Below are 15,853 nucleotides of genomic sequence, written 5' to 3'. Positions count from 1 at the left end.
GAATACTACAGAAAAACTGGAAGAAATGTACTCTACTCAGAGACCACCGATGTTCAATGGCAAATTCTATACCTACTGGAAGAACAGAATGGAGATCTTCATCAAAGCCGACAACTATCAAGTACGTAGAGTCATAGAGGTAGGCAATTTTGAAGTCACTACCACTACGACGAATATGATGTAATTCCTAAATCCACAACTGATTTCGACAACGTATATTTCGAGAAAATGGAAATTAATGCTCTTGCTATTAAACTGCTTCATTGTGGTCTTAGACCTCATAAACACAATCATGCCATGGGATGCAAAACCACAAAATAATTTGGGATCTTCTTGAAGTCACTCATGAAGGTATGAGTGAAGTTAAGAGATAAAAAATCGATCTTTTAATGAATCAATATGAACTTTTTCAAATGAAATATAAAGGAATCCACTCAAGAGATGTTTACACGCTTTACTAATATTATTAACGAGCTAACCTCTCTTGGAAAAGAAATTACATATGAGGAATAGGTATGAAAGGTCCTAAGGATCGTTGGATGGCTAAGGTTACGACCTTACAAGAAACTAAGGATTTTACGAAGTTCAATCCGGAACAACTTACTGGCTCCCTTATGACTCACGAGCTACACTTGGACACTGAGAATGGTGACTTGTCCAAACAGAAGTCGATTGCCTTGAAAGCCATTTTTGTCATACCGTCAATTAATTAAGTAAAAAGTGGTAAAAGAATTACCAAAAACGCACAAAATAAATTAATTAGTTGGATATAACTATTTAACCTATTCCTTTTTTCTGTCGCTATAACTACTTTTGCTTAACTTATTGATGGTTTGATCGTTGAATCCAAGTTTTCTCCACCCACAAAGATATTATAGACTTTACTTTAAAAGGTACGATAAATAATGTTTAATCAGGTATGCATCAACCTTGAAATTATTAATTTATTAAGATCAAATTATGCATATTTATATTAAACGTACAGGACTTGTGCACAATCCATGGATGATATTGTAGATTTTGTTGTAAAGGAGTTAGGGACAAATGATGTTGAATTAAGAATGATGAGGAACAACATTGAGGTACCTAATGGCATACAAGATTATGTGGTAACAAAGGTGAAGAAGTTGGTTGTACCAGGCAATACAGCAGCGGCAAGCCATATATAGGATGAGCTACCATACCCTTATGTTGTGAACTATTGTCACCACCAACAAGACATTGGTCATTACGACATCACTTTAGTTGAGGAATGATAAACCTCTTTTTGCTAGATATTTGCAAACATCTAGCAGATAAAGAGGAATAAAACACTATTTATATTTCATGAACACTATTTGTTAGTTGCATGGACACTATTTTTAGTTACACGAACACTAGTTTTAGTAGCATCATGAACACTATTTTTTAGCATCGGAATTTTCGCGACTACTTTTTGGTTTGACTGACACTCTGCAATTTTCGAGATAACTTTTTGGTGATATGGGTCCCATGAAATAGAAGATTTATATTTCATGAACACTATTTGTTAGTTGCATGAACAATATTTTTAGTTACACGAACACTAGTTTTAGTAGCATGAACACTATTTTTCAGCATCGGAATCTTCGCGACTACTTTTTGGTTTAACTGACACTTTGCAATTTTCGAGATAACTTTTTTGTTTGACTGACAACTATTTCCTATATATATTGACAGTTTTACCCCTGCTAGATGTTTGCAAACATCTAGCAAAAAGAGGTTTATCATTCCTCCACTTTAGTTAGCCCAACCTCCAGTAACGCCATCCAGACCACTGTCGTTTGTCACTACGACACTTACGCTTGGCAACCCTATGTCCTAGCCCTTCGATACCTCGATATCCGTCCGGGCAATGTCCCCAGTTTGTCACTTCTCTGCCATTAATGACATATTTTGGAGTATCAAACCCAACTCCAAGTATATATCGCAACATGGCTCAGTAAAGAGAGTCATATAATCATGACGTAGTTTCTATATGCCATCCTACGTAGTATCTTGTAACATGAATAACAGCCTGGTTTGCAGGTTGATGGTACATGGTATAAATTGGTATTACTCCCTCCGGTCTTTATTAGTTTAATCCTTTCTTTTGTACAGAGTTATAGGAGAAATAATATTGTGGGTCATAGAAGGAAAGAGAAACTATTATTTTATGTTAAAGTTGAATGTATGTGTGATGAAAAGTTAGTGGTCCCATTTCAAAATAGAAAAAAAAAAGGTAAATTAATAAGGGACATCCCAAAAAGGAATACGGGTAAACTAATAAATATCCATGCAGGTTGTTGGTACATGGTACATGAAGCCGTCCAAAACCTTCAAAAGCAGTAAGTCCTGCTGCTATGCCAAATTCAAATATTCAACTCCAAAAAAAAAAAAAAAAATCAAAAATCCGCTTTTCAGCGAAAATATAGGAAATAATCCAAGAATCGAAATCGAAATAAAGTCATGATGCAAGTTTGGAGAGCTGAAGTTACACTATATCAGAGTACTTACTCAAATGTTGATTAGTACTCCGTGCGTTTGAAGTAAAGTCACATATGGAGTAGTTCCAAGCTAGGTTGTACAGTGACGGATAAGGATACTGGGTTGAAAAGGTGAACGTTGAGATTTATACGTGTATTTATTTAAACATGATACGTATCATATTGAGTACTCATACGCGTACCAGCTGTGACTTAGAAAAATTAACCACGCTATATAGGTTCCAAGCCCTCATGATTACCTTTTCATAGTGTAAATTTCATGTAGTTGAATGGTGGGAATCCAATCACAAAAACACTGCAGGTAATGGAAATGTTCCAACTTTTTCCAAGCATTTTAAAATAAGACATGTGATTACTAATTAGGGCGTGTTCGGCAACAGTAACTGTGGTGATAGTTTTTAGCTGTGAGAATAGTTGTTAGCTGTGCTGTTAGCTTTTAGTGGTTGGTGTGTAACTGTTAGCTGTTAGATGTCCAAGTAGCGGTGTAAAATATTGATGTTCGATAAAAGAAGCTGTCAAAGTAGCTGTTTAAGAATAACTAGTTATAAATTCAAATAAATCTTTAATATATAATTTATACACCACTAAAAGCTACCCAAAAGCTACAATCTACCCAAAAGCTACAATCTACCCAAAAGCTACAAATTGTAGCTTTTGACAAACACTACTAAAACACTACTTGTACCACTAAAAGCTACTTACACCACTATCTTGCCAAACGCTCTTATTTTTTCTAATTAGTGTTTTGACCTAATCAAGACACTAAAAGCTACTTAAAAAGCTTGTGCCGAACACGCCAATTCTGAACCAAGGAACAAACTATAACAAAAAAGTGCTATGTGGAACTTTTGTAGGCAACAGAAGTAAGGCATTTTTGGAATGTACTAACAAATCCGTATTAAGACTTGTACATGAAAATTACCGTGGTAACATTTGCCCACACTTCCTCATTCACGTACTCCGATTCATTCTGATAAGGCACATCAAGATCCATGTATCTAATAGTTTAATTTGCCTCTGTGTTTCTGTATTAACAATGAACATAGTGAGTGCAAAAGCCATGGAAGCTAGATTAAAAGGCCATTATTCTAAGTTAGACAATTGGAAACAACATCGAGATACACGTACACATAAGGGTTGCTCTTCTCTATCACTCCCTCTGTTCCTAATCATTTGCTTTTTTAGCGGGTTCAAAAGACCCATGTTTGACCATTAATATATTTAAACTAAAACTAATGATATATATTAAAAGAAAATTACGATAAATTTAACAAAAACAATATATTTTATGTTCTTTTTTTCCTATATTAATGAATTTTTACAGTCAAAGTTGGTGAACTTTGACCCAAAAAGAAGAAATGGAGCAAAAACAAAAAAAAAAAACTAGGGACAATGAGTAACATTTTTATCTATATCTTTTTAATATGAATATACGTAACAAATTTTGCAAAAATAGAGATAGCAACTAATAATACGCATGAAAATGACAAGTTATATTAGAATTTTTTCCTTAAATAATGCAAAAGTGGGTTTTAATTCCCAAAATATGTCCAAAAATAAAAAAATTCCCTGCATACCGTCCACGTAGGACGGTGCGCGAGAATTTTTTTTTTTCTACTTCCAACAAAACTGCTACTTGAAGTAGCGGTTTACTGATTTTTTTTTTATAAACCGCTACTTCAAGTAGCGGTTTATTGTGATAAACGCTACTCCTACAACAACGACTGTTTTTTGTCATTAGCGACGGCTTTTAGCCGTCGGTGATTTCAGCGACTGTTTTTTGTCATTAGCGACGGCTTTTAGCCGTCGTTGATACGTATTTTCTTGTAGTATTATCCCCAACTCCAGAATTTTGCCCAGGTAAACCGCTACTTGAGATAGCGGTTTATGTGTATAAACCGCTACTTAGAGTAGCGGTTTATTATAAATATAAACCGCTATTCTGAGTAGCGGTTTACCTGGGCAAAAACAAAAAAAAAACTAGTTTCTTGCGTGCCGTCCTACGTGGACGGTACGCAGGGAATTTTTTATTTTTGGGCATATTTTGGGAATTAAAACCCACTTTTGCATTATTCAAGGAAAAAAATCAGTTATATTATACCTTTTTTTTCTCAATATATGAATATACGTAACAAATTAACTCCAGTAGTTTTTAGTAAAACTACTAGATTATTGTCTAACATATAATCTAGAAATAGTACCAAGATCCATTACAATTTTTATTGAGAAATTTCCTCATGTACCCCCTGAGGTTTGGCGTAATTTCCAAATTACCCCTCAAATTTGAGGAATTTCTCAAATACCCTGAGGTTTTTGTTTAGGCTCAAAATACCCTTACTATGAACAATACCCTAATATCATTAGGTTTTCCCCTTCTCTCTCCTAAGTGCCAAACTGCCAACCCCCTCCCATCTTTATTTCAATAAGAGCACCATTAAATTATTGTGTAACAAAGACCATTATTTTAAGATCACTAATAAGGTTGCTCTAATTATTCCTAGAATTCTAGTGAAAAAAGAAAGATAAAAGATGAACATGGGGTGATGACTGATGACTGAGAGACAACAGACAACACTTGGTTGAGTTGATATTTGACGCAAAGACTTGGCGTGTTGGAAGGTTCATTACACATTTTATCCAAGTCAACTTTGAAGTCTTCTTAGCTAGAGACTAATAGAGTGAACGTGTTGGAAGGTTCATGTTCATGACATTATAAAAGTAATAATAGTGAAATTTCACAAAGTATTTATAAACCCAGGACAGACTCAAGAGCTCTACTTATTATATTAGTGAAAAACAAACATACACACGACAATAACACAACATAAACAATAATGAACATGAAAATCCTCCTTTTGTTTGTCTTCCTTCATCACCTCCACTACTTCATCAATGGCAGAACACTAACAGAACATCAAGCTTTACTAAGTATCAAATCTGCCATTACTAATGATACGAATAGCTATCTCTCCTTATGGAAAAACACAACACACCACTGCAGTTGGCCATACATCACTTGCTCCTCCTCTTCTTCTTCTGTCATTTCTCTCGATATCTCCTACTTAGAGCTCACCGGAATTCTCTCCCCTGATATAGGCTTCCTCACCAACCTCCAAAACCTCACTATTCAATGGAACGATTTTTCTGGCCCCCTCCCCACTTCTCTCTCTCTCCTCACCCAACTCCGCCATCTCGACGTTTCCTACAACAATTTCACAGGTCCAATCCCATCTTCTCTCTCTCTCCTCACCCAACTCCGCCATCTCGACGTTTCCTTCAACAGTTTCACAGGTCCAATCCCATCTTCTCTCTCTCTCCTCACCCAACTCCGCTATCTCGACGTTTCCCAAAACAGTTTCACAGGTCCAATCCCATCTTCTCTCTCTCTCCTCACCCAACTCCGCTATCTCGACGTTTCCGACAACAGTTTCACAGGTCCAATCCCATCTTTTCTCTCTCTCCTCACCCAACTCCGCTATCTAGACGTTTCCTACAACAATCTAAATGGCACTCTTCCCTTATCGGTCGTTGAGATGTCGGAACTCAGGTACCTTAACCTTAAGTATAACTCTTTCTACGGTGAGATTCCACCGGAGTTTGGGAAACTTAAGAAGCTTCAAACATTGGATCTTGGTAACAACTATCTTTCTGGGGGTCTTCCATTTGAGTTGGGTTCATTAAAGAGTTTGAAATATATTGATCTTAGTATAAACAATTTATATGGGAGTATACCTGATTATATTGGAGATTTTCCGGAGTTGGAATCACTTTTATTAGACTCGAATAACTTCACAGGGAGTATCCCACAAAAGTTAGGTACAAACGGGAAGTTGCAATATCTAGATATAAGTAACAACAATTTTAGTGGGAGTTTGCCAGCAAGTCTTTGCAAAGGAGACAAACTCCAACATTTGGGAGTATCCGATAATTTGTTGGTTGGGCCAATTCCTGAGAGTTTGGGAAGTTGCAAGTCACTTGAAGAAGTGAACATGGGAAATAATTTCTTTAACGGGTCGATTCCTAAGGGCTTGTTTGGCCTCCCAAACATTATTGATGTTTCACTCAATGACAATCTTCTTAGCGGAGGTCTCGATGAGAAATTTGGTGATTGTGTTAATCTTTTCAACATTGATCTCTCTAATAATAAGCTATCAGGGAAGTTACCTGCGACTATTGGAAACTGTTCTAATCTTCAGTTGTTGATGCTTAATCAGAATAACTTCACCGGAAGTATCCCTCAAGAGATTAGCAAGTGTAAGCAGCTACGGGCCCTCGATCTCAGCCAAAATCAGTTCTCTGGTGTGATACCCAATGATATTACAGGTAAGAAAGTATATTAAACTTGTTACTTTTGAAAATATTCGCTCTAGTTTTCTTTCAGTTGGTCCATTCTCACTTTTGCATTATTGAAATATATCCCTAAAAAAGTAAATGTAATTATATAAAAGAATCTTGCTCAAAATAATATGAATTATTTTTGTATGTGCAAAATAATGTACAATCTAACTAATTTGTTGTGAAAAATAATATAATTGTGTGAAATAGTAAATGTGTGGAGATATATAACTTTATTTATCATATTCACTAAGGGTTTTAGGTATTTTACTATGACTTTTGCATTATGGAGATATCCAACTTGACAATAGTATTTTTGTAATATACTTCCTCCGTTTCTAAATAAGTGCAACATTTACATAGTGTTTACTATTCACAGTTTAAACTTTAATTAGCTTTGGTGATTTACATTTTAGGAAAAACATAGTCATGTGGGATCTTATTAGATTCGTCTGAATGTGAATTTTTTTAATATCAACTTTTTATAATTTTTACTTATTGACAATTGAAGATATTAATGGTTAAAATAATGCATTGGCAAACGTGCAAACAAGAAATGTTGCACTTATTTAGAAACGGAGGAAGTATCATATATGAAGATTATTGTACATAACACTTTTCTTATTTTTATAAACTATATATTCTTCTTCTTTGTATTTATCACAACACTTTTTATATCTTTGCCTCATATTAATGGCAACACTTTTAATTTATCTATTTACTTTTTATTTCTTGGTCTATAGCCCATTTACATACTTATGACACACCTCATAAAGGACCCACACGATTAACCAAAATATACAAATATCTTCAATGAAATTAACTTCAATACTAATATGATAAAAATCATGCCCCGCTGTTTATCCTCATCCTAAGACTCTGCATAAAATTATTATTTCTTGTCCATACTTAATCATGTTGTGTTTTCACATTTTAACTAATAATAAATTACAATTGATACACCAAAAAACTCTATGAGCATTGGGTATGTTGTTTGATAGAAGCTTCATGCTATTATTTCTTGTCAAAGAATTTCATATCTCGATATCTTCTATACCATCTAACGAACAATTATTTTCTGCAGGAAACAAAACCATTTGCAATTTTGAAGAAATTAAATTACTTGATTTATCAAACAATATTTTGACCGGTGAAATCCCTCGTTGTCTTGGAAATACTAGTACTCAACTCGAAACATTATTTCTTCAATCAAACAAACTGAACGGTACCATACCCGCAAACTTCTCAAAGTTATGTGATTCATTGATGTATCTAGATCTTAGTGACAATCAACTCGAAGGAGTTCTACCTAAGTCATTGTCCAAATGTCAAAATTTGAAACTCCTAAATGTCGGGAACAACAGGCTAAGAGATAAATTTCCCTCATGGCTAGACAACCTCCCACATCTCCAAGTTTTCAGTGTGCGTTTCAATGCCTTCTACGGTCCTATAACTAGCTCATCAAAGGTTAATCACCCATTTCCTATGCTACAAATTATCGACCTATCTAACAATGAGTTTTGTGGCAAGTTGCCAAGAAGATATATCAAAAATTTTGCAACCATGCGCAATATGAATGAGTCTGGTGTTGGGGATCCACAGTACCTGGAGGACTCATATAGTCCGTACTCTATGGTATTGACATTCAATGGGTTACAACAAAAATATGAAAAGCTTATTGTGACGATGTCGACCTTTGATATATCCAACAACAACTTTACTGGACAGATTCCATATGTTATAGGGGGATTACACTCACTTCGTAACCTTAATCTCTCGCATAATGTCTTAACCGGGAACATTCCTCCATCAATTGCAAAATTGTCTTTGCTTCAGGATTTGGACCTTTCATCAAACAGACTTATTGGTCGTATCCCTCAAGAATTAGTTAGTTTAACATTTCTTGGGAGCTTCAATGTTTCGAACAATCTATTGGAGGGGCCTATACCTATTGGTAACAACTTCAATACATTCTCGAATAATTCATACCAGGGGAATGTCGGATTGTGTGGAAAACCATTACCTGAGTGTGGAGAAAGAAGGGCAAAAAGCACCACTAATAATCAAGATGTTCCTAAAAATGATAATGAACGAATGTTGTCGATGTCCGAAATCGTAGTTATGGGGTTTGGCAGTGGTGTACTAGTTGGGTTGGCTTGGGGATACTATATGTTTTCAGTGGGAAAGCCCTTTTGGTTTATCAAGATGGCTAGCAAAATGGAATCAATATTGATTGGTTTTTTCTGACCAACAATTTGTTAGCCGATGAAGAGCATCAAAACCAAAAAAACAAAAAAATTGAGTAATATGCATGAGTGTGACCTTGTTTTCCAAAGTTTAGCATTACTATTAGTGTCTCAATTCATAATAATAAAAAAATTAGCTTGTTCAAGATTTGTATTTTATTCAAAGATTTTTTATGTCTCTTGTGCTTCTTTTATCTTATATATATTTTTTGTATGGTTTGTTTTTGTTTAATATTAGTCCCTCCGCTCAAAATGATCTTTCACGCTTGAGATTGGCATTAAGGTCAAGAGATGTTGCTAAGCTTTAGAATAAAAAAATTCCAAATGCATAGAGGGAAAGAAAGCGAGACAAAATGTTGGAGAAGGCAGAGTAAATGATGTGATGGAGGATAAATAGTAGAAGTGTGATACCGAAAGTTTGAAAATAATAAGGAATTTTATTTCTTGCTGGCACTTCGTTCTAGTACAGGTTTTTGGCCCTTCAAAATGCTTATAATGTAGAGTCAAAATTAATATCCTTAACTAGTTTTTAAGTCCGGGTTATATCCTAGATATTTATAATATTCATTTATTAGTAACATTTTATTTTATAAATATAATACTAAGCATTATTTGGTTTGCTGGTTAAGACTTTAGTGTATATCTATTTCTTTTTTTTATTGTATGCGTGTTTACATAAACTAAACACTGTAAGGGATAGTACCACGTGGCGCAGTTCCTTGCTTAGGAACGTCTTTTAATATATTAACTAGTATTTGGGCCCGGGCGTTGCTCCGGGTTGGTATTGTGTTTCCGAACATGATGTGCAGTTTTTCCCATTCCCGCTAAAATATATAAAGGAAAACTCAACATTTAAAAGATACAAATATAATAATATGGACACTTAAAACATGATTAAAAGTTGATTGAGATGGTAATTGTGTCATGTTATAATAGTAAGAGGTTGCCTAATTGAGGTTGAGGTGGTGGAGTAGTGGTATCGCTTCCAATCTGTTATCCCTGAGATATAAGGATCAAACCTCATAGGACTCATTTGAGTAATTTCCCATATCCTCCTCTCAAATGAGTCCTTTTCATCTGACAAAAAAAAATGTCTAATTTTAAATTAAAATTAGACGATCTTTTATAAAATCGGCACTTTCTGCACATAGGTCACAATTTTTTTGTTTCTATCTCTCTGCTTTCTTTAATTCTACAGTCTCCAACTCTCCATCAACATCTTACTTATTTTAGAATAGATGATGTATGGTAGTATTAAATGGTAAAGTACTAAAGCTCCTATAATACACAGAAGCTTACATAGTATAGATTCGTACATGAGACAAGGTTACAATATACTTTCTCCGTTCTTTTTATATTACAATAATTACTATTTTAAGTAGTTTCACATCTATTGTAACAATTCCAATTTTGTTATAGAAAGCAACTTTAATAATTGACAATATTGCCCTTACTTTATCTTATTAAAACCATCATTAATTACTCACTTTCTCTTATAAAATTGCTTTTATTTTCTAAGGATAATTTCTCTCCTATTCTAGTTAATTAAAGAGTTACTTTTGTGCTAAACTGCTCATTTGTTCCAAATCCTTAAAAATTGTGTCCAAACGCATTGTTGTAATATAAAAAGAACAGAGGTACTATTAGTTTGAATAAATTTTGATCGGATTAGGTCACCTTTAGGGGGCGTTTGGTTAGGGGTATTCTGGAAACGGTAAGGGAATCAACTTACTTAATTCCCTTACTTGTTGTTTGTTTGCTCAATTTAATGATTCCCTTTACCCACCCCTTACTCCCAAAGTCCTTTACTCTCATTCCCCCCACCCCCCAAGGTTTCACTTACCCTTTCTTGATTCATCATTGACCATATCTTTGACCACCCAACTACCACCACCTTGACCACCTAATCACCTAACACCTAACCCAACCATATTACCACCCAACCCTCCACCTGCCCACCAATCGGCACCAGAACTGCCCAACCGTCGCCCAATCAAGCCACCCAACCGGCACCATAACCGCCCAACCAAGCCACCCAACCGGCACCAGAAATTGTACCAAGCTACCCACACACGTGAAAACCACCCACCCACAAACCCTAGAAAAAATGGAAGAATTGAGAGAAAGGGAGGGGAGAGAAAAGATGCAGCGACTAGAAGGGGAGGGGGAGGATGTGACGGCAAGGGGAGAGGGAACTTCGCAGCGGCAAAGGGAGGGGAAACGTCGCGTCGGCAAAGGGCTAAGGTGGAATTGACGGGGTTGCAGCAACAAGGGGAGGGGATGGAGACGTCGTAACCGCAAGGGGAGGGGCAGCGGCAGTGGAACTGGGGTGGAGAGGGGTAGCGGCGGCACTAGGGTGTGGGAGAGGTGGCGGGGGATATCAAGAGAGGGGGGATATGGTGGTGTTATGGTGGAAGCAAGAAGAAGAAAGAGGAAAGACAATGTACTAACCAAACAGCACATTAAATCTAAGGGTTTTGGTTTCCTTTCTCCATCTACCCCTTTCTTGATTCCATTCCCTTTACCCCTTTACAACCAAACTCCCCCTTAGTTTTTACTACTTATAACCTTCAATTTTGGCTGCTTTTTGTGACATTTTTTACTTCTCCGAGCCTGGTCATATTTTCTCCCGAAATATTTCGAGGAAAGTCGAAGTGACTTGTGAAGTTGTGCGGGTGCTTGGCACCATTTGTGTTGCCTCGAAAAGCCTCTGAATACCCCATTTATTCCTTTCTCCTGAAACCCAAAATTACCTCGCAATAAACGAAAAGATATCCATATATTTATTCCAAGCCACATGACTCCTTTCCAATGACCTCCCATGTGACCATGTCCTTAGAAGGCATCCCGTGGCGTTCGAAGCTCGGACCCCCGGAAAGTCCGAAAGCGTGTATTATAACTTTCAATTTTGGCTGTTTTTTGGGAAATTTTTTACTTCTCCGGGCCTTGTCATATTTTCTCTCGAAACATTCATAGGATTGTCAATGTGACTTGTAAGTTGTAACGTTGCACGGGTGCTTGGCACAATTTGCATTGCCTCGAAAAGCCTCTGACACCCCATTTGTTCATTTCTCGTGAAATCCAAAATTGCCTCGAAAAAAACGTAAAGGCTCCACATATTCGTTCCAAGCCACATAACTCATTTCCAATGACCTCCCATAGAGTCCGTAGCTCGGACCCCACGAAAGTCCAAAAACGTGTACTATAACCTTCAATTTTGGCTGTTTTTGGGACATGTTTGGACTTCACCGGCCTGGTCATATTATCTTCCGAAGCATTCCTACAAAATCCGACGAGACTAGTAACGTTGTTACGCGGGTGCTTGGCACCATATGTGTTGCCTTAAAAAGCCTTTAAACACCCCATTTGTTCATTTTTCGTGAAACCCAAAATTGTCCCGAAATGAACATAAATGCATCCATGTATTCGTTGCAAGCCACATGATTTCTTTCCAATGACCTCCCATATCCTTAGGAGGCATGCATCATGTGGTGTTCGGCGAGCGGGCCTCGGGAAAGTCCGAAAGCCTGTGTTATAACCTTCAATTTTGGCTATTTTTGGGACATTTTTGGCCTTTTTCAAGCGTGTTCATATTTTCTCCCGAAACATTCCTAGGTTAGGCGATGTGACTTGTAAAGCGTGGGTACTTGGCACCATTTTCCTTGCCTCGAAAAGTCTTTGAGCACCACATTTGTTCATTTCTCGTGAAATCCAAAATTGCCTCGAAATGAACGTAAAGACATTCACATATTCATTCCAAGCCACACATGACTCCTTTCCAATGACCTCCCAAGCCCCTAGGAGTCGTCCCGTGGCATTCGGATCCGGAGCTCGGGCCCCCGAGAATGTCCGAAACCGTGTATTATGACCTTCAATTTTTGCTGTTTTTGGAACATTTTTTGACTTCTCTGGGCTGGTCATATTTTCTCTCGAAACATTTGTAGGACTACCGACGTGACTTGTAATGTTGCGTGGGTGCTTGGCACAATTTGCATTGCCTCGAAAAACCTTTAAACACCGCATTTGTTCATTTCTCGTGACACCCAAAACTGCCTCGAAATGAACGTAAAGGCATCCATATATTCGTTTCATGCCACATGACTCCTTTCCACTGACCTCCCATGTCCCTAGAAAGCACCCCATGTCGTCCGGAGATCGGGCCCCGAGAAAGTCCGAAAGCTTGTATTATAACCTTCACTTTTGGCTGTTTTTGGGACACTTGGACTTTTTCGGTTCGTTCATATTTTCTCTCGAAATGTTCGTAGAAAAGGTGACGTGAGTTGTAACGTTGCGCGGGTACATGGAACCATTTGCCTTGCCTCGAAAAACCTCTGAACACCACATTTGTTCATTTCTCGTGAAACCCATAATTACCTCAAAATGAACGTAAATGCATCCATAAATTTTTTCCAAGCCACTTGACTCTTATCCAATGACATTCTATGTCCTTAGAAGGCACTGCTTGTCGTCCATAATTCGGGCCAGGGAAATGTATGAAAGTGTGTATTATAACCTTCAATTTTGGCTGTTTTTGAGACAATTTTTTACTTCTCCGGGACTGGTCATATTTTCTCCCGAAACAATACTTCGAGTGCCGACGTGACTTGTAACGTCGTGCGGGTGCTTGGCACCATTTGTGTTACCTCGAAAAGCCTTTGAACACCACATTTGTTCATTTCTCGTGAAACCCAAAATTGCCTCGAAATGAACGTAAAGGCATCCACATATTTGTTCCAAGCCACATGACTCGTTTCCAATTCTCTCCCATGTCCCTAGGAGGCATCCCGTGGCATTCGGAGCTCGGACCCTGGGAAAGTCCGAAAGCGTGTATTATAACCTTCAATTTTGGCTGTTTTTGGGTCATTTTTTGACGTCTCTTGGCTTGGTCATATTTTGTGCCGAAACATTCCAAGGATTGCCGACTTGACTTGTAACATTGCTCGAGTGCTTGGCACAATTTCCATTGCCTCAAAAAGACTCTAAACACCCCATTTGTTCATTTCTCGGGAAACCCAAAATTACCTCGAAATGAACGTAAAGGCATCCACATATTCGTTCCATGCCACATGACTCTTTTCCAATGACCTCCCATGTCCCTAGGAGGCATCCCATGGCATTCGGAGCTCGAACACTGGGAAAGTCCGAAAGCGTGTATTGTAACCTTCAATTTTGGTTGTTTCTGGGACATTTTTGGGCTTCTCCGGGCCTGGCCATATTTTCTCCCGAAACGTTCCTTGGAAAGCCGAAGTGAGTTGTAACATTGCACGGGTGTTTGGCACCATTAGTGTTGCCTCGAAAAGCCTTTAACCACCCCATTTGTTCATTTCTCGTGAAACCTAAAACTGCCTCGAAATGAACGTAAATGCATCCACATATTCGTTCCAAGCCACATGACTCCTTTCCAATGACCTTCCAGGCCCCTAGGAGTCATCTTGTGGCGTTTGGAGCTCAGTCCCCGGTAAAGTCTGAAAGCGTGTATTATAACCTTCAATTTTGGTTGTTTTTAAGACATTATTTGACTTCTCCGGGACTGGGCATATTATCTTCCGAAACATTACTAGGAGTGCCGACGTGACTTGTAACGTCGCGCGGGTGCTTGGCGCAATTGTGTTGCCTCAAAAAGCCATTGAACACCCCCATTTGTTCATTTCTTGAGAAACCCAAAATTGCCTCGAAATGAACGTAAAGGCATCGACATATTCATTCCAAGCCACATGGCTCCTTTCCAATGACCTCCCATGTCCCTAGGTGTACACCCCATTTGTCTGATGTTATAATAGCAAGAGGTCACGGGTTCAAATCTTGTTACAAGCTAATTTTACTTTTATTAATTGACATGACTTATGTACACATTGGACAATTATAGTGGAGTAACAGAGGTGACATGTGGCGCGTATACATTATCACACACGTCTTTTAATATATTTGTATAGATCTAGATTTAAGAGTAATTTTATTATGCACAATACTTGGCCAATTTCTTCTGTATCAAATCATAGGTCTTTGGTTGGTTCATAAGAGTAAAGACCAAAATAATAATCTGAACTGCAAAAATTTTCTCCAAAAGTTAAAAGTTTGTATAAGTTAGATTAAAAAAAATTAATGACATATGATGTAGTTGGACATTAAAAATGTAAGTTTAGAAGTAATTGTGTTAACATAAAAAAAGATTCGATTATAACATAAAAACTAAAAGGTGCCGTACAACATAAATATTACCCAAGTCCCCTCATTAATATTAAGGGATGGCCTAGCTCGTACATATTTAATTATCTTGGAAAATTCGTTGTTCAGACTTGCTATTCTATATTTGTATGTTCATTAATCAATTTTTCAATATGTGAGCATTTACATTTTAAACTAGAGCAAATATTGTCTCTTTTACTATTTTGTTGTTGTCAAATTTTCAAAAATAAATTGCTCAAATACTTTTCCTAGTGACATAAAAACTAGAGCAAATAATCAAACAATAGCAGACCCAGGAACTTTTACATAATGTAGACGGCATAATGTGTTAATTTTTGCTTCTTTTTTCTAATATCATCCAATAACACATTTCTGCTTCTATTAGTTTGTAGTTTCAGATGATGATACCCAAACAATAAGACCAAGCAGCAAATTGATAAGATTTTGCTTTTCTTTCTTCCACCTGGTGTAACAGCTTTGAAGTTTAACTTCAGTTGCATATTTGGCATATGATCAAAGGATATATGATGAATTTGAAAACTTGAAAGAGTATACGGTGCAAAAAAAAATTATCAGGGTATA

The 15,853-nt window shown here is 37.1% G+C and overlaps 1 protein-coding gene across 1 annotated transcript; it reads left to right on the top strand.

Moving 5' to 3' along the window:
* Positions 1 to 5,271: 5,271 nt before the first annotated feature.
* On the top strand, positions 5,272 to 9,231 carry LOC104891975 (receptor-like protein 38). Its single transcript, XM_010677763.3, has 2 exons — positions 5,272 to 6,827; positions 7,924 to 9,231. Exons 1-2 carry the CDS (start codon positions 5,339 to 5,341, stop codon positions 9,084 to 9,086), a joined length of 2,652 nt encoding a protein of 883 aa, XP_010676065.3. The 5' UTR covers positions 5,272 to 5,338; the 3' UTR covers positions 9,087 to 9,231.
* Positions 9,232 to 15,853: the final 6,622 nt, after the last annotated feature.

Source organism: Beta vulgaris, chromosome 4 (genome assembly GCF_026745355.1).
Source record: "Beta vulgaris subsp. vulgaris cultivar EL10 chromosome 4, EL10.2, whole genome shotgun sequence".
Taxonomy (NCBI): Eukaryota; Viridiplantae; Streptophyta; class Magnoliopsida; order Caryophyllales; family Amaranthaceae; genus Beta; species Beta vulgaris.
Note: the sequence above shows the minus strand (reverse complement) of the source record. Positions and strands in the feature narration are given on the sequence as shown.